This window comes from Schistocerca nitens, chromosome 6 (genome assembly GCF_023898315.1).
Source record: "Schistocerca nitens isolate TAMUIC-IGC-003100 chromosome 6, iqSchNite1.1, whole genome shotgun sequence".
In the NCBI taxonomy this organism is placed as follows: Eukaryota; Metazoa; Arthropoda; class Insecta; order Orthoptera; family Acrididae; genus Schistocerca; species Schistocerca nitens.
In genome coordinates this window covers 742,498,701-742,514,963 of record NC_064619.1, presented here as the reverse complement: position 1 = coordinate 742,514,963, position 16,263 = coordinate 742,498,701, and the positions used below count along the sequence as shown (strand labels likewise).

The following is a 16,263-nucleotide window of genomic DNA, read 5'->3' as shown; positions in this document are numbered from 1 at the left end:
AAGCGGAACTTGGACATCGGCTTACGAAATCCGGTTTTGGAAACGCATGTAATCTGAGTGAATGTATTTCCACACATTGCACAACAGATGTCACAATAGTCCTTTAAAGGTAATTCCTTGGCCTCTTTTCTTTCGTGATGTGTTTGTATCCCGAATCATTGGTCTGCCTATTTTCTTCACAACAGTGCGGAATGGTCGCGCAGTCTAGGGCGCCATGTCGTCGTGGATTGCGCGGCCGCTCCCGCCGGAGGTTCCAGTCCTCCCTCGGGCAAGTGTGTGTGTGTGTGTGTGTGTGTGTGTGTGTGTGTGTGTGTGTGTTGTCCTTATCGGAAGTTAAATTTAGGTTAATAGTGTGTAAGACTAGGGACTGATGACCTCAGCAGTTAAGTCCCATAGATTTTACATATATTTGAACATTTTTCTTCGAATTTCACGAAAAACGACACACACACACACACACACACGACTGTTACAAAATATGCATGCTCGTTACACAACAGTAGCCAAACAGTGGAAGTGAACAGACCACAAGCGGCAGCTTGTCAACAGCGAACAGTTTGGGCGTGACGTTGATTGCTCTTGGAGGAAGGCAGCTCCAATGTGTGAAATGTCAATTACCAAGTAATTTTAATCAGGCTATAGTGTGTTGAACAAAGGGAGGAAATCCACTAGTAAGCGTCTGGACGCAGTGGTTATTCAAATTGGATCGTTAATTTCAAGTTGTTTTCATTCATCTCTAAACCACAGACTACTGATGCTTCGGGGGAGGGGGGGTGGGTATCATTGGGAACATGGCACTTGCATCAAGAAGCTTTCAGTTCCCATGAGTTTCGCTCCGAAATTAAAAGTTACTGTGGTCTTGACTGACTAGGGCCCGCCATGGATTTTCGACTGAAGAAGCGGTCCGCCAGCTGAAAAGGTTGGGAAACCCTCATCTATGTGATCGTTTCAGTTTAAGGCCTTGGTAATTATAGTCCGTAAATAATTTGTTGAGTTTGCAGCGCAGAAATCTGTATGGTTTATCGTGTAGCTGAAATGTTGCGGACTCCTTTTAGTACTCGTTTGGATGGCTTCACAATTTGCATTATTTAGAGTCCTCTGTGACTTTTCCACCATACAGATATCTTGTCTATATCATTTTGTAACTGCTTTTGATCATCTGATGACTTGACAAGACGATAAATGACAGCATCGCCTGCAAACAATCTAATAAGGCTGCTCAGATTGTCTCCTAAATCGTTTATGTAGACCAAGAACAACAGAGGTCCTATAACACTTTCGTGGGGAAAGCCAGATATTACTTCTGTTTTACTCGATGACTTTCTGTCAGTTATTTCCTACTGTGACTTTTCTTACAGGAAATCACGAATCCAGTCGCGCAACTGAGACGATACTCAACAAGCACGCAGTTTAATTAGAAGTCACTTGTGACGAACGATGTCAAAAGCCACGAGGAAATCTAAAGATATGGCCTCAATTTGACCTCCACTGTCGTTAGCACTCATTACTTTGTGAGGGTGAAGACCTAGTTGTGTTCCACAACAACGATATTTTTGAATCAGTGTTGGATATTTGTCAACGAATCGTTTTCTTCTATGTGATTCATAATGTTCGAGCACAATATATTTTCCAAAATCCTACCACAAATCGACGTTAGTAATATATATCTTTAGTTCAGCGGATTACTCCTATTTCCTTTCTTGTGTACTGCTCTTACTTCTGCAACTTTCCAGTCTTGATTACTAAGTATGGAGCTATTGAATCAGCATTCTCTGAAAGGAACCTTCCTGATGTACATTCTGGACCTGAGACCTTGCCTTGAAAGTTATTTTTGAGTTACTTATGTTGGCAGTTGTTCTTGATTCGAATTGTGGATATTGACTTCGTCCTTTTTGTGAAGGAATTTTCAAAAACCGTGTTCAGTGACTCTACTTTAGTGGCACTGTCGTGAACAGCATCACCATTGTCGTCCCGCAGTGAAGGTATTGATTGCGTTTCCATGCAACATCTCGTTCGGTTTTTTGCCAGATTTCAAGACAGAGCTTCATTGTGGGAATTATTACAAGCACCTCGCGCTGAAGTTTGCACTAAATTTGGTACTTCAGTAAAACTTCGCCGTTCTTGTGAATTTTATGTTCTTTTAAATTTGGCATGCTTTTCTCGTTGCTTCTGCAACACTCTTCTGAACTGTTTTGTGTACCATGGCGGACTAGTAGCATTTCTTTTTAATTTATTTGTTAAGTATTTCTCGATTGCCTTCGATATTATTTCTTTAAATGTAAACCCTTACATAGACTGGAAGGAGGGGAGAGTGTCTCTTAGGGAGGTGTGAAAAGAATTTTCATTTGCTTTTTCAAGTACAAATTTTTCGCGTTTATTTTTGGTGGTTTCGGATGTTACGGTAGTCAGTCGAGGTACAGCAACGTTGCGCCCGACAATCCCCGTGTCTGTCATGGTGCCCCCTGTGTGGTCATGATTATTCATTGCTAACAGCACACGTGTGTTTTGGCAACCATTTACACTACGGTTGAGCTCCTGAACTAATTATTCAAAACAATTTTCTGAGAAGATATTCACTACGATTTTGGAAGACGTTTCATGCCTACCGCCGACTTTAAACAAGTTTTTTCGCCAACTTATCGAGGGCAGATTGAAGTCACCACCAACTACATTTGTATGGGTGGGATGCCTATTTGAAAAGAAATACAAGTTTTCCTTTGAACTGTTCAGCAACTGTATTATCTGAGTCAGGAGGTTAGTAAAACGAGCAAGTCATTAATTTATTCCAGTTGTCAAACGTAAACTGTACCCATAATAACTCAGCTGGTAGATAGAAAAAAAATACTTCTGACAGATGTCTGAATCTGTGGGAAAAAAGAGATGATATTGATCCTAACTACCAATCGGTGTTCTACCAAATCTTGTGACAACTGGTATAGACCGTTCAGAATTTAAGTAAAGTGTAGACAGAATATCCATCCACTTTATTTCCACGGGCGCTATAGCAAGACCAGACGGATGGCAGAACAACGCTGTAGCACACATATTGCTGTACATGACTGCCTGCGATTGTTTCACTACCTTGTAGATTCCCCACGTTGATGGCACGACTCGCAAGCCATAGCTGCTCCTGTATGCTTCCAATATTCCACATGTGCTAGTGTACGACCTAAGAAACGCGCCAAACGTGAACTGAACTTCAGACATAATGACGAATCGGAAAATTGAATATTTAGAAGTAATTTTCTGACGAGAAATGTACAGTTAATATTCATCGCTCGCGACCTGTGCTTGTCCATGGAGGCGAGAAGCGCGTCCCGGAATTGGGGTGCTGTGTGGAATGGTGGCTACAGCCAGGCAGCAGCGTGGTGTGGTTGGCACTGAGGCGGGCGGCTTGGTTGCTGGCACAGCTCTCGCAGTGCGTGTGTGCAGCAATGCCTGCCTACATATATTACTTATTTAAATGTATATAACGTATTAATACAGAGAAACTGTGATCGAAAACCTCGAAAATTCTCGATCGACATCCTTCAAATTTTTGGGTGATAATCTAATAAACAATCAGACAGCTGTATGTCTTACTAAAAAACCACGTACAGGTTTTCTGTTAAAACCGACTGTGAGAAAGTAAAACGCTGTGTTATGCTGTACTGTAAAAAGCGTCCGATTTTGTTTTCTTCCTTACAGTACGTTTTAACGACGACAGCAGCACATTTAAACATTAGGCAAATTGTTTCTCCCATGTATATTCTATCTACTTCTGTACAATTTTAAACAAAATTTGTATAGAGACCTATCTACTGTTTTGTATTCTTCCTCGCAGTCTGTTTTAACCGAAAAAAGGAAAGTTTAATTTAACCTACTTGTAGATCGAAACTATGCGAAATAATGTCATCGATGGTAATACGCTCACAAACCCAGCAGCATACTCCATATTCAATTTAAGCTACTTCAGTTCCCAGTCGACGTTTCGTTGGCAATAATAATAAACTAGGGGGTGAGGGGAGAGGGGGGGGGGAAGTAGAGAAGGCCAGGGAGGGAAGGGGAGAATGGGCGTAGAAAGATTCTGGAGGAGGTGGAGAGAAGTGGGAGGTGGAGAGATACAAAATGAACGAGGATGTGGACAGAGCTAGGAGGAGGAGGAGACGGACAGAGGGTGTAGGAAGACATTAGGACTTACATCACACTCACATGTACATTTGGCGATTGTGAAGCGTTGCTGGGTTTGTTAATTACGTAATAAATTATGGCGATAAGGATCCTAAATAAGCTTCTTATCTGCCCTATAGCCAATAGGAAACCCCTGACCATTTATATGCACAGCTTTGTCCGGAGGGTATGGAGAGAAGGAAGGGGTTGACATAGAGGCTAATAGGTCGGAGAGGGGGTCAGAAATTATAGGACTCATACCTGCACAGCCATCATACTGATATGTCCTATCATCCAAACGCTTCGTCTAGTCAAGTTGTGCTATCAGTTTCTATTTACCCCAGTTATTGGGTTATTCGATCTACCAATCTAATCTTCAACAGTCTTCTATAACACCAATTTCTCCGAACCTTCTATTCTCTTCTTATTTCTTCTCTTTATCATCCATATTTTACTTGTGAAGAAGGCTACATTGAATACAATTATTTTTAGAAAATACTTCCTAACAATGAAGTTTATACTCCATGTCAGAAACTTCTCTTTACCAGGAAAGCTATTCCTGCTACTGCTACGCTGTTTTTGTACTCTCTCCACATCAGCTATTGTCACTTATTTTGCTGCCCAAATAGTTAAACACATTAACAATTTTAAGTGTTTCGCTTTTCAGTACAATCTTATCGGCATCACATGATTCAATTCGACTACATTCCATTACCCACTTTTTACTCTTATTGGTATTTATCTTATAATCTCCTTTCTATACACACTCATTTATAATCTTCTTGCTAGTTCTTTGCCACCTCTAACGTTGTTACCGAAACTCTTCAACAGTTCTGGACGGATTCACTTCAGATTTTTACTTGATACTCTAGTAAACGTTTGGACTCATATAGGATGTTTATTCGTGAAGTATGTATATAGTGTATAAACATTTACATAATATACAAAGGAGAAACCTACTTACCTCCAATTTTTGAAATATATATGTGTGTGTGTATGTGTGTATATAAAATCTGTTAACAGAGAAAAACTGTTGGCAACAGTATCCAAATTTTCTGACCAACTTACTTCACATTTTTAGACGATGGTCTGATAAACGTTCAGACAGCTGCATATTTTGTAAACAACAGCATACAGGTTTTCTGTTAATACCTATTGTGAGAAAGTAAAATGCTGTGCTGAAAAATAAGTGTCATATCCTTTTCCTTCTCAGTGTCTAGTTTAGCTACTATAGCAGCACATTTAAACATTATACGAATTATTTGTCCCATATGTATTCTTTCTCCTTATACACAATTTTAAATAAAAATTGTATATACAGTATGTTAGCGGCAATATTAAATATTTTACTTGTTGACATATACCAAAATTCTCATTCAAAAGCTTTTTATTTGTTTCCTTTACTTTTTTCTATGATTCCTTTACTGGTACCTTAATATAAATTTTGGATAATATCAGTGATAGACTACAATCCGTCTCACTTCATTTGTAACTGCAACTCCTCTATCATATCATATGATTCCTCTAGTTGCAGTCTGTTGTGAATAACCTTTCACTTCCTGTAGTTTAAACCTACTACTTTCATAAATTGAAACACAATACTCCAATCAAACTTTTCTCTAAAATTAAAAATACTGATAGCTTATATTTGTCTTTCCTTGTTCCATCTTTTAAGACAATAGATTGCTAAAAGCTGTAATTAATGGGATGGTGACAGAAGAGAACGACAGGAACAAACCTCAGTATGAGTGTGTGAGCCAGCAGCCGATGGTAATAGAAGTACCAGTCGTGATGAAGTAAAGACGATAATGGATAAAAGAAATCTCACACGTATCGAGTGGCACAATAGCCTGTTACTCCGGAGGTGAGACAGTGGCACAGACCTTTGGCAGGGGCTTAGCCTCTTGTATGTGGAGACCCCCAACCTCGACCACGCCAGGCGAGAGCGTCACGGGCTGGTTGACGCTGGAGTGGCTGTTGAGCAGCAGCAGGCTGGTGCTGTGGACCAGCTGGCTGGTGGGCGGCGCCCCGCTGCCCAGCGCAGCCCGCTCCACGGCGTCGATCACCCGCTCCGACAGCCACCAGTTGGACAGTCTCGCCAGCAGGTAGAACGCCGTGTTGGCCGTCCTCTCCCAGAAACCCAGTGGTGCCACCAGCGGCAGGAAGAAGTTCTCCACGTAGGCTGGATGGTCAGGGGTGCTACCCGATAACGCCACACACACCAGTATGTCTCCTGACATCGACTATCGACCAACATTTATATGAATGCCAACATTTTTAATCTAGGTCTAACTGTGACTGTTGTTAATATCAATAGCTAAAAAACCCATAGAGCTGTAACAAGACTCCTTTACTGAATTTTATGCCATGATTCAGAAGATTTTTCTCCAAGACTGATTTTTTCAATTAGTAAGACCTTATTGATTTATAAGCACTATTTTGCTGGGCAACATTTGGAACTATCTGGTAAGAGACTACAAAACACAAACTGTTCTAATTGATTTTGCGTTGACTGGATAGGATGCTGCCAACATAAATACTTTTAATGGCCATTAACTACTTTCTCAATCATAAACTTAAATGATACTGGCTTACATTACATACGACGATGTAATGAGTGCAAAGAATCGATGACGGTGCTGACAAAAGTGGGGGATTTTAAGCACACTAGACCTAAAATTAGCCGCCCCTCCATCTCACACCACACACACCACGCTAACAGTATGCATCCCTCTAAGATTTGCAATGGCCCCGATCTGCCGAAAAAGAGAGTCTACAGTCTTTATAAAATGTTAGCTGTTTGTATTTTCATTTCTTTTAAACTAGAACGCAGGGTAAACGAATAAAGAAGTATCCTCATTCAAATTAGTATTAATTTGAGCACCAAAATACTTTTAGAATATGAAACACAACATCCGTTATATCTTACCGAAAATGGGAGTTCTTTCTTAACTATAAAGAAATTCTTCTAGTACTCTATGAAAATGACAGATGAAGTAGGTATCATACTTCTAGAATGCCCAAAGTGGTAATAGAAATGCTGCGATAGAAGAACGGGAAAAGACTTATGGTGCAGCGCCATAAAGGAAAGAAAGCAGAGTACGCAGGGAGGAACAACAAGCCACTATTGAGCAAAACTTTTGGCAGAAAATACTGAAATATTGTTTCTCCAGACTCAAAAAGAAAAAAAAAATGATCATAGCTTATAGATGTAAAGGAAGAGCAGGAAGAAAATGCTGTGGGAGATATGAGTAAAGCTCTGGATAATAATAATGATATACTTGAATTCCCTGAACTTCCAGAATGCAAACAGACTAGAATATTTCAACTTCGCAATGGGATCTAGAAAGAGGTGAATGATTTCAGCAAACTCCTTTTGTTCGACATTGCATATAGTGGAGAGGTGCTAATGCCAATAGACATTTTCTGTTTTGTAGGGAACATCAAAATGGTTGTGACTGGTGTGACCATTCCTAAGAGAATCTTATGTGCTGCACGAAAAGAAACTGTGTTCACGACTGACGAAGCCGACATGAAAGTTTATCTTTGAATGAATCTTGTTATGGTGTATCACATTCTGCCACCATTCAAAAGCAATTGGTCTTCAGAACCAGATGTAGCTGTTCCTTACCTTGCACTGGTAATGTCTCTTGATTGGTATGAGGACATTCGGAAACATCACGATTTTGCAAACAATGCAATGCACAGATGATGTTGCTTTCAAAATTAAAGCTGTCATACATTATCTAACAAAAACTTTCAGGCATCTCTGAGTAACACGAAGTTTCAGTTTCTTGACGAACGTGTGCGACTATTCATTAAAAATAAACCCATCAGTTGGAGTTTAAACTGTGCTCTGAACGAACTTAAACTCTTAAACAGGAAGAATAGTGTTGGGAGTTATTGAGTTTGCAACTCTTCAGCTAACTAAAACCTCACTAGGACTCTTCTACGCAACATTTTCAGCTCTCTGACTATGCTGTTTTATGTGGCTGAGAAGATTAAATAAGTTGGAGCAGCACCCACCAAAAGTAAATTTATGTCAAAATCATTTTCTCTCGATGAAGATATGTAAAGAGGAGAAACGTGGTCTCAGGAGCAGTAGTTTGACTGCCATGATGTGGGTGGGTAATAAAGCTCAATTTCTTCTGAGTAATTTTATATCGCCAATTCCAACAGTATCAGCGAAATGGCGCTTCTGTTTCTTCTGGCAAAATTAGTGTTTCTTGTCAGGCGAAGGTACACCATTACAGTCAGCACACGGGGTCATGTCTCACAAGGAAGTTAGATACGAGATTGATAAGAAAACAAGGGTATGTACCACTTGAAGCTCCTTTTGAGATTTTTTATATTAATGTGCACAACTTGTATGTTATCCTTTAAAAATTATAGTCTGATGATGTGAATGTCTGGGAGACTACGAATTCACTGAAATTCAAGTAGTGTGCTGCTCCAGTCCATGTGGGAACTACTCACGCTCGGTCATGAAACGTTGCACTGCACTGGACAGGGAGGCGAACGAATGTATGAGACAAGTGCTGCGTATACTAAACCCTAAACAAGGAACTGCACGAATAAGGACAAAACGGAAACTCCATATAGAGCTAGTGTGGATCTGTAATCGCCACGTAGAGAATAAATGAATGCACGAAGCAGCAATCGACAGTCGCCAAATCACTGAAGTGCAGAGCTAGGAGTTCTCTGTATTATTGTAGTACTTTGAAACCTTTATTACTTCCAAGCGAACATACTGTGTGCCATCCAGAGGCTCACCAGTGCCAATGTCAACTTCCGAATAACTGAAGCTTAGCCTCCAACTCACACAGTAACTAGATAAACACAAAAATAAACCAGATTTGTGACGAAAATGCCTTTAAAATCAACGTTCGAGGTTTAGCGGGAGTACGATCGGAAAAATGTTAGAAATATATGTTGGCCAAAAAAGAAACAGTCTGACTTTTCTCTAGCTCACAGCTGAAAAATAGAAATAGGTAAATATATGGATTTTGTACTGGAAGTAAACCGTGCTTTCTTTTAACCTTGATACATTTTTAAGTCACAGAGCCAGAGAAGACAGGAATGTATTGCCGCTGATAAAGCTCTGAGCACAAATACTGCACACAGAGAAATGAAGACGATGCACCGGACGGGAGGAATCATTGAGGTAAAAAGGGCAGGAGTAATGAATACGTGCTTCGTTGCTACTAACAAGTAACGCATTGAGTGCGAGGTCACAAGTTCAATCTGTAGTAAGGTTTATCTGAGAGTCTAGTGTTAACAGTTATGACAGGAAAAATATTAGTTGCTAATGACTCACCATGTGCATCATGAGAGCGATGGTAAATGAGTATCCGGGAGGTGCAGAGATCAACCTTCTATGGGATGTGTGTATTACACTTCACAAAATGAACCTCGTCGACATTCAAGAAATGATGGAAACGAACCGTTAACTTTCGCTACGAACACCGGACGAAAAATGGCGTGCCACAGTGATCACAAAGGTTCGCACCATCAAGATCGAAGGCAAACTCCTTGTGTGTTACAAACCGAGCAGAACGTTCAGCTAGATATTCACTCATACATGTGTAAAGGAGTGATGAGACTCATGAAATGTGATTGCATGCAACCAAATGCGAAACAGTCTCTCTTGGAGCTTATTGTGAAACTGTCCACCTTTAGGCGTAGGTGCAGTCAGTGGGATAATATGATTTATAGGCACGGAAAAAACAAACATCCCAAGACTGATTTGTCCAGTGTTTGCATGTGGTGTGAACTGCAACGTCACACACTTTTCAGGAGGGATATTTTGTTTGAAGGATTTTCTTACACGGATCAGTAATCAAGCAAAAGCAAGTTATTTAGAGCATCTATTGGCCAAAATCAGTGCTCATACCATAGTTGTAGTTCTCTTACGCCCATTTTCCCACTCTTGCTCGCTGAGACGTAAGTCTTCTCTACTGTACTTGCAAGATAAGGCACACTAGAAAGAATGGTATGGAGCAGAGCATCTCCAGCTTCTCGCACCACTATAAATAACTTTCCAGCCAATCTACCACCCAGATTAACAATCGCCATAATTGTTTACGAATTCGTTAAGATATTGATGTTAGCTGAGCTTGATATAACTCTCTTGCTACCTCCAATTTCCAGTGTTCCTTTCATATGCATTTCCTCCGCAAATTCTGACTGGCGTGAGTTGAAAAGAAATTCCTTCATGAACAATGGGATACGTTTGTTTATCTTATATACGAATTTTCGGGCCGAATCCACAGTTTGCTGTGCATCGCCACGTCGACGCTTTCTTTGAAATTTCGTTATCTCACATCTTCCAATTCTGTAGCAATTTTTTAAGTTGTGGAACCATCCACAACTTTCCTGGAAACCACTGTAACCTATGTCGCGCGCCATTTGATGTGCATAACCTAGTAGGTCTCTATCATGCACACGCTGTGAACTGTGTCGAGCACCCTTGAAACGCAGTAAAACAAGTTTTGTAACAGGTGAGCCTTGTCCTACCTTGAATATTCGTTGTTTTCCTTATACATTACACGGTGATATTGCTGCGAACTTATTCGAAATTTGGTCATAATTGTTTTTTTACTATGCTGCGGATGATTTTCCAAGTGCGTAATTCGGTTAAGTACCCGCTCCTTGGACTACTATCATCATTACTATGTTTCAGTGGAGACGGGATTTGTGACTCCCCGTCCGACAAGGATGGTGGACTACATCGATACCTGTTTCAGAATCACTTTCAATTGTTAAGCATTTATCATCATAATTGTATTCCTCATGGACTTTTCCGCACATTAGAGCTTATGGGACACCACATATTCCACTGTATCATCTTGGAGAAACGTTAATACTTCTTCAGTCACTTCTTTCTCACTCTTCCGAAGTTCTGACGAAATATCAACTTCTGAAACTGTTGTTGTAGATTAATGCAATGCCTGCTTTGTTTATCGCTGACATTGCTCTGCTTTGCACCGACACCACTAGCACTGCAGCACTTTTGTGGTTTTCTCATCTGTTAAGCAACTCAGCCACTCTCACCACTGGATAACTCTAAACTCGCCCCCTGTTGCTATTAGTAGCCAATGTCTTGGTTGCGTGGCAGACAGTACGTGGGCTGTCGAATGGCGTAAATATTATTGGCCTTTTGTGACCTGACACTCAAGGGTTCTGTGTATTTGTAATTGTTTGCAATGAAGCTTGAAGTAAAGGGACTGTGTATGTCAAAAGCATTATGAGCCGTGGGTCTCAACGATAACTTTAGTCTCTCGGCACGAAGATGTGACAGAAGAGAGACGATGACATAAGAGATGGAAATGAAATGTCTAATAATTAATAGGCAAAAAATACATCTCCGGGAAAAAAATGGTGCTCCTGGGAAGACGATGTCGACTTTGATCCGACGACAGCGTACATCACCTGGGGGACAGTAGATGTACTGATGACGGTTTCAGCGTCGTCCGCCGACAGATAGCGTGGTTGCACACCCACCAGAGCCAGAAGGCTCAGTGTGGGACAGATGCGTGCAGCAGACGGGCAACCAGGCCACGGAGATGCACTTGTGCTTCCTACAGTCAAATGAGCGAGTTTCGAAGCGATGCGACCATCTCTGGTCCTCTGAGTGGTGGGATTGATTGTCTCTTCGGAGAACTGCCGCGTAAGTTGGATATGCTATGTCAGTTGTGCAACGATGCTGGTATGGTCACGTGAACATTCTCACACCCGTAGACGAGGTTCTGGACGCCTACACAGCACGGACGCCCGCCAGAACAGACGTATTGTTAGGGTAGCAACGGCAGACCGCACAGCTATCATAGAACACTACTGGCCATTAAAATTGCTACACCACGAAGATGACGTGCTACAGGCGCGAAGTTTACCCGGCAGGAAGAAGATGCTGTGATATGCAAATGATTAGCTTTTCAGAGCATTCACACAAGGCTCGCGCCGGTGGCGACACCTACTACGTACTGACATGAGGAAAGTTTCCAACCGATTTCTCATACACAAACAGCCGTTGACCGGCGTTGCCTGGTGAAACGTTGTTGTGATGCCTCGTATAAGGAGGATAAATCCGTACCATCACGTTTCCGACTTTAATAAAGGTCTGATTGTAGCCTATCGCGATTGCGGTTTATCGTATCGCGACATTGCTGTTCACGTTGGTCGAGATCCAATGACTGTTAGCAGAATATGGAATCGGTGGCTTCAGGAGACCGTGCTGGATCCCAACGGCCTCGTATCACTAGCAGTCGAGATGAGAGGCATCTTATCCGCAGGGCTGTAACGGATCGTGCAGCCACGTCTCAATCCCTGAGTTAACAGATGGAGACGTCTGCAAGACGACAACCATCTGCACGAACAGCTCGACGACGTTTGCAGCAGCATGGACTATCAGCTCGGAGATCATGGCTGCGATTACTCTTGACGCTGTATCACAGACAGGAGCGCCTGCGATGGTATACTCATCGACGAACCTGGGTGCACGAATGACAAAACGTCATTTTTTCGTATGAATCCAGGTTCTGTTTACCGGATCATGATGGTCGCATCCGTGTTTGGCGACATCGCGGTGAACGCACATTGGAAGTGTGCATTGGTCATCGCCATACTAGCGTATCACCTGGCGTGATGGAATGGGGCGCCATTGGTTACACGTCTCGGTCACCTCTTATTCGCATTGACGACCCTTTGAACAGTGGACGTTACATTTCACATGTGTTACGACCCGTGGCTCTACCCTTCATTCGATCCCTGCGAAACCCTACATTTCAGCAGGATAATGCACGACCGCATGTTGCATGTCCTGTACGGGACTTTCTGGATACAGAAAATGTTAGAATGCTGCCCTGGCCAGCACATTCTCCAGATCTCTCACCAATTGAGCAACTGGCTCGTCAGAATACGCCAGTCACTACTCTTGATGAACTGTGGTATCGTGTTGAAGCTGCATGGGCAGCTGTACCTGTACACGCCATCCAAGCTCTGTTTGACTCAATGCCCAAGCGTATCAAGGCCGTTATTACAGCCAGAGGTGGTTGTTCTGGTTACTGATTTCTCAGGATCAATGCACCCAAATTGCGTGAAAATGTAATTGTATGCCAGTTCTAGTATAATATATTTGTCCAATGAATACCCATTTATCATCTGCATTTCTTCTTGGTGTAGCAATTTTAATGGCCAGTAGTGTAGAATTAAGATTCTTTGTGAACCCAGACGTGTTAACACGAACTGCTGCGAACCGGTTATTAGTACTGGGACTAGTGTCACACACCCCTCCAGCCCGTCTACCACTCGTGCCACAGCGTCGACGCGCACGGCTCGGCTGGTGGCGTCAGAGGACCACTTGGAAGATGGTGAGGCGCGCCGCATTCTTCAGCTACAAAAGCAGGTTCTGCCTGCACGCAGGTGATCGTCGTTTGCGCCTGCGACGTAGGCCTGCTGCGTTCGTCCAAGACTCTGTGGCCCTACCGCATGTCTTATAGTCTGTTGTACGATAAGCTACAACTCTCGTTAAACTTTAGTGTTATGGAGGATACGCTAAGGAGCGTTCGGTACGCGCGGTGTGTTGTTAGGCCCGTTCTTTTGCCGATCTTCCAACGGGAAGGTGGTGTGTTGTTCCACCAGGGCAATGCTCACCCACACACACTGCCCTTGAAACTCAGCGTGCTCTGCAACACGTGCAGCAACTTCCCTGGCCAGCACGATCTACGGACTTCGCTTCAGTCGAGCTCCTGCGCGATATGATGGGACGAGAAGTGCCCCGTGCAACTCGTCAGCCAACAACTCTTACGGAAGCATGTGAACAGCTTTCAAGAAGTTCCTGAACTCCACATGTTAAATTACTAGTGAATGGAAAGGTAAACCTGACAGTGGGGTTCTGGAAAACGGCATTTCTCTAGCTTCTACTAGGCTAGCGCGTATGTGCCACGTTCATACCCTGGAAGTTTATCTGGTAAAGCTGTCCTCACACGGGACGTGTTTTCCATCGTGATGCACACAAGGCTACTGCGCACTCAGAAACGAGCTGACATGTGACTCGGAACGTAAAGTGCTCCTCATCATGGTTTGCGACCATACCGCTCTCCAGAGACAGTTGTTAAGAGGTGGTTTGAAAAGTTCTCGGAACAGAATAGAAAAAAAGTACTTACATCACTGACACTTTTTTTTTATTTTTCGATGTAGTCTCCTTGTAGATTAATGCACTTGGTCCAACGATCATCCAGTGCCTTGATCCCATGTCGAAAATGAGTTTCCTCCAGGCCTGCAAAATAGCTGTCAACTCCGGCTATCAATTCTTCGTTTGAAGTGAATCTTCGTCCACCAAAAAAATATTTTCAGTTTTGGGAAGAGATGGAAGTCTGACGGAGCCGTATCAGGTGAATAGGGCGAGTGTGGCAACAATTCATACCTTTGTTCGTGTAATTTTGCGATGACGACGGGACATTTGTGCGGGCGCGTGGCATGAGTTGCGGCACCTATCTTGCAGATAATATTTTCGTTTCTAATCCTTCAACTAAAATGTGATATACCTTTCAGATGACATCTGGCAAGCGTGAGAAATTTCACGCACTTTCAATCGGCGACCCTCCATGAACATTTTGTGCACTTTTGCAATGATTTCTGGAGCAGTGACACATCTTGGCCGACCACTGCGCGGATCATCTACTAAGCTCTCCCCACCAAATTTAAATTCATTTGTCCACTTGGCAACAGTTGAATATGAAGGACCAGAGTCCTCTAGTGTATTCTGGAAATCAGCATGAATGGCCTTTGCTTTCACACCTTTCTTTACGAAGTACTTAATCACTGCTCGAATCTCGATTGTTTCCATCTTCGCAAATCACTACGCGGGAACAATAACAGAGTTACGTCACCGTTACAGAGCACTGACGTGGCACTTGTTTACGGGCAACAGTCCAATGAATATCACGTGAACAATTCGTTGCGCTAGTGCTGACTTCTCGTGGTGATTCCGAGAACTTTTCAAACCACCCTCGTATCACTGAAAACTTTTAGCTTGCTGGATGATCCATCACTGAAACAGAATACTTCAACCATGACACCAGCTTTTAGGATTTTGAGACCGAAAAATCCTGTTTTACGCAAGTGTTCCTACATACGGTTACTGAAACTTTCGTTGTGATTTTGAGTTTTCCCATGGATTTATTAAGCAAGCAAGTGTCCGTAGATAGCTTTTATGTGCTATTGACATGGGTAGGGGATGGTTATGTCTACATTCACTAACACTAGCTCTCTGATATCTATACCATGACTCTGGACTTTTTGGACAAAGTGAAGAACAGGGATCTTCTGCTACATTTAATCGTTTTGCTACTGTTAGACATCCTTATTCTGCACATATTTACGATCTTCACGAATAAAATGTAACTATAAACACAATAAGATTATCTCCTAAAATCAAGTAATGTTTTAGATTACTACGATGAGTGAAAGGAAAACACGATGCTGAACCGATGTTCAGCTGTTGCCTGCGCCTGCTTAGCACCTTGTTGATCAACTTGCAAAACAGTGTTCAAATAATAAATGAAGACATAGAACGTCTCTTCCAGCTGGTATAAAAAGCTCAGTTGACATCAGACAGAAAAGGGAGTGACGCTGTTTTCCAATTACTACGCGCCAAACATCCAAAAAAACACACATATTCTGTTTCAGAAAGGATTGTAGTACAAGTTAACACAATAACAAAATCGTTATTTCGACGGATTTTCTCCTCGTGCTTCCCTTAACGTGTCCTGAATAATTTAACGAGCGATATATCATTAACCAATTGTTAACTTTCACCAGTCGTACCAAAAATGACGCGTTTTCGAGCTATTGTCAATATGCTGGGACTGCTACGGTCGTAGGTTCGAATCCTGCCTCGGGTATGGATGCGTGTGATGTCGTTAGGTTAGTTAGGTTTAAGTAGTTCTAAGTTCTAGGGGACTGATGACCTCAGCAGTTAAGTCCCATAGTGCTCAGAGCCATTTGAACCAATGTGCTGGTGCTTTCGAACAGCATATATTCACATCGCGACTGTTGTATTATAAAAAAGACCAAATATGCCTTTTGAACTGTTTGTGGTGTGACGCCTCTCGG

The 16,263-nt window shown here is 42.3% G+C and overlaps 1 protein-coding gene across 1 annotated transcript in view; it reads right to left on the bottom strand.

Annotated features, from left to right (window-relative positions):
- Positions 1-16,263, bottom strand: part of LOC126263615 (UDP-glucosyltransferase 2-like) — a 74,567-nt gene that overhangs the window by 34,826 nt on the left and 23,478 nt on the right. The window contains exon 3 of the mRNA XM_049960702.1: positions 6,033-6,348. Within this exon, the coding sequence (XP_049816659.1) occupies positions 6,033-6,348 (316 nt within the window). The remainder of the gene's footprint in view (positions 1-6,032; positions 6,349-16,263) is intronic.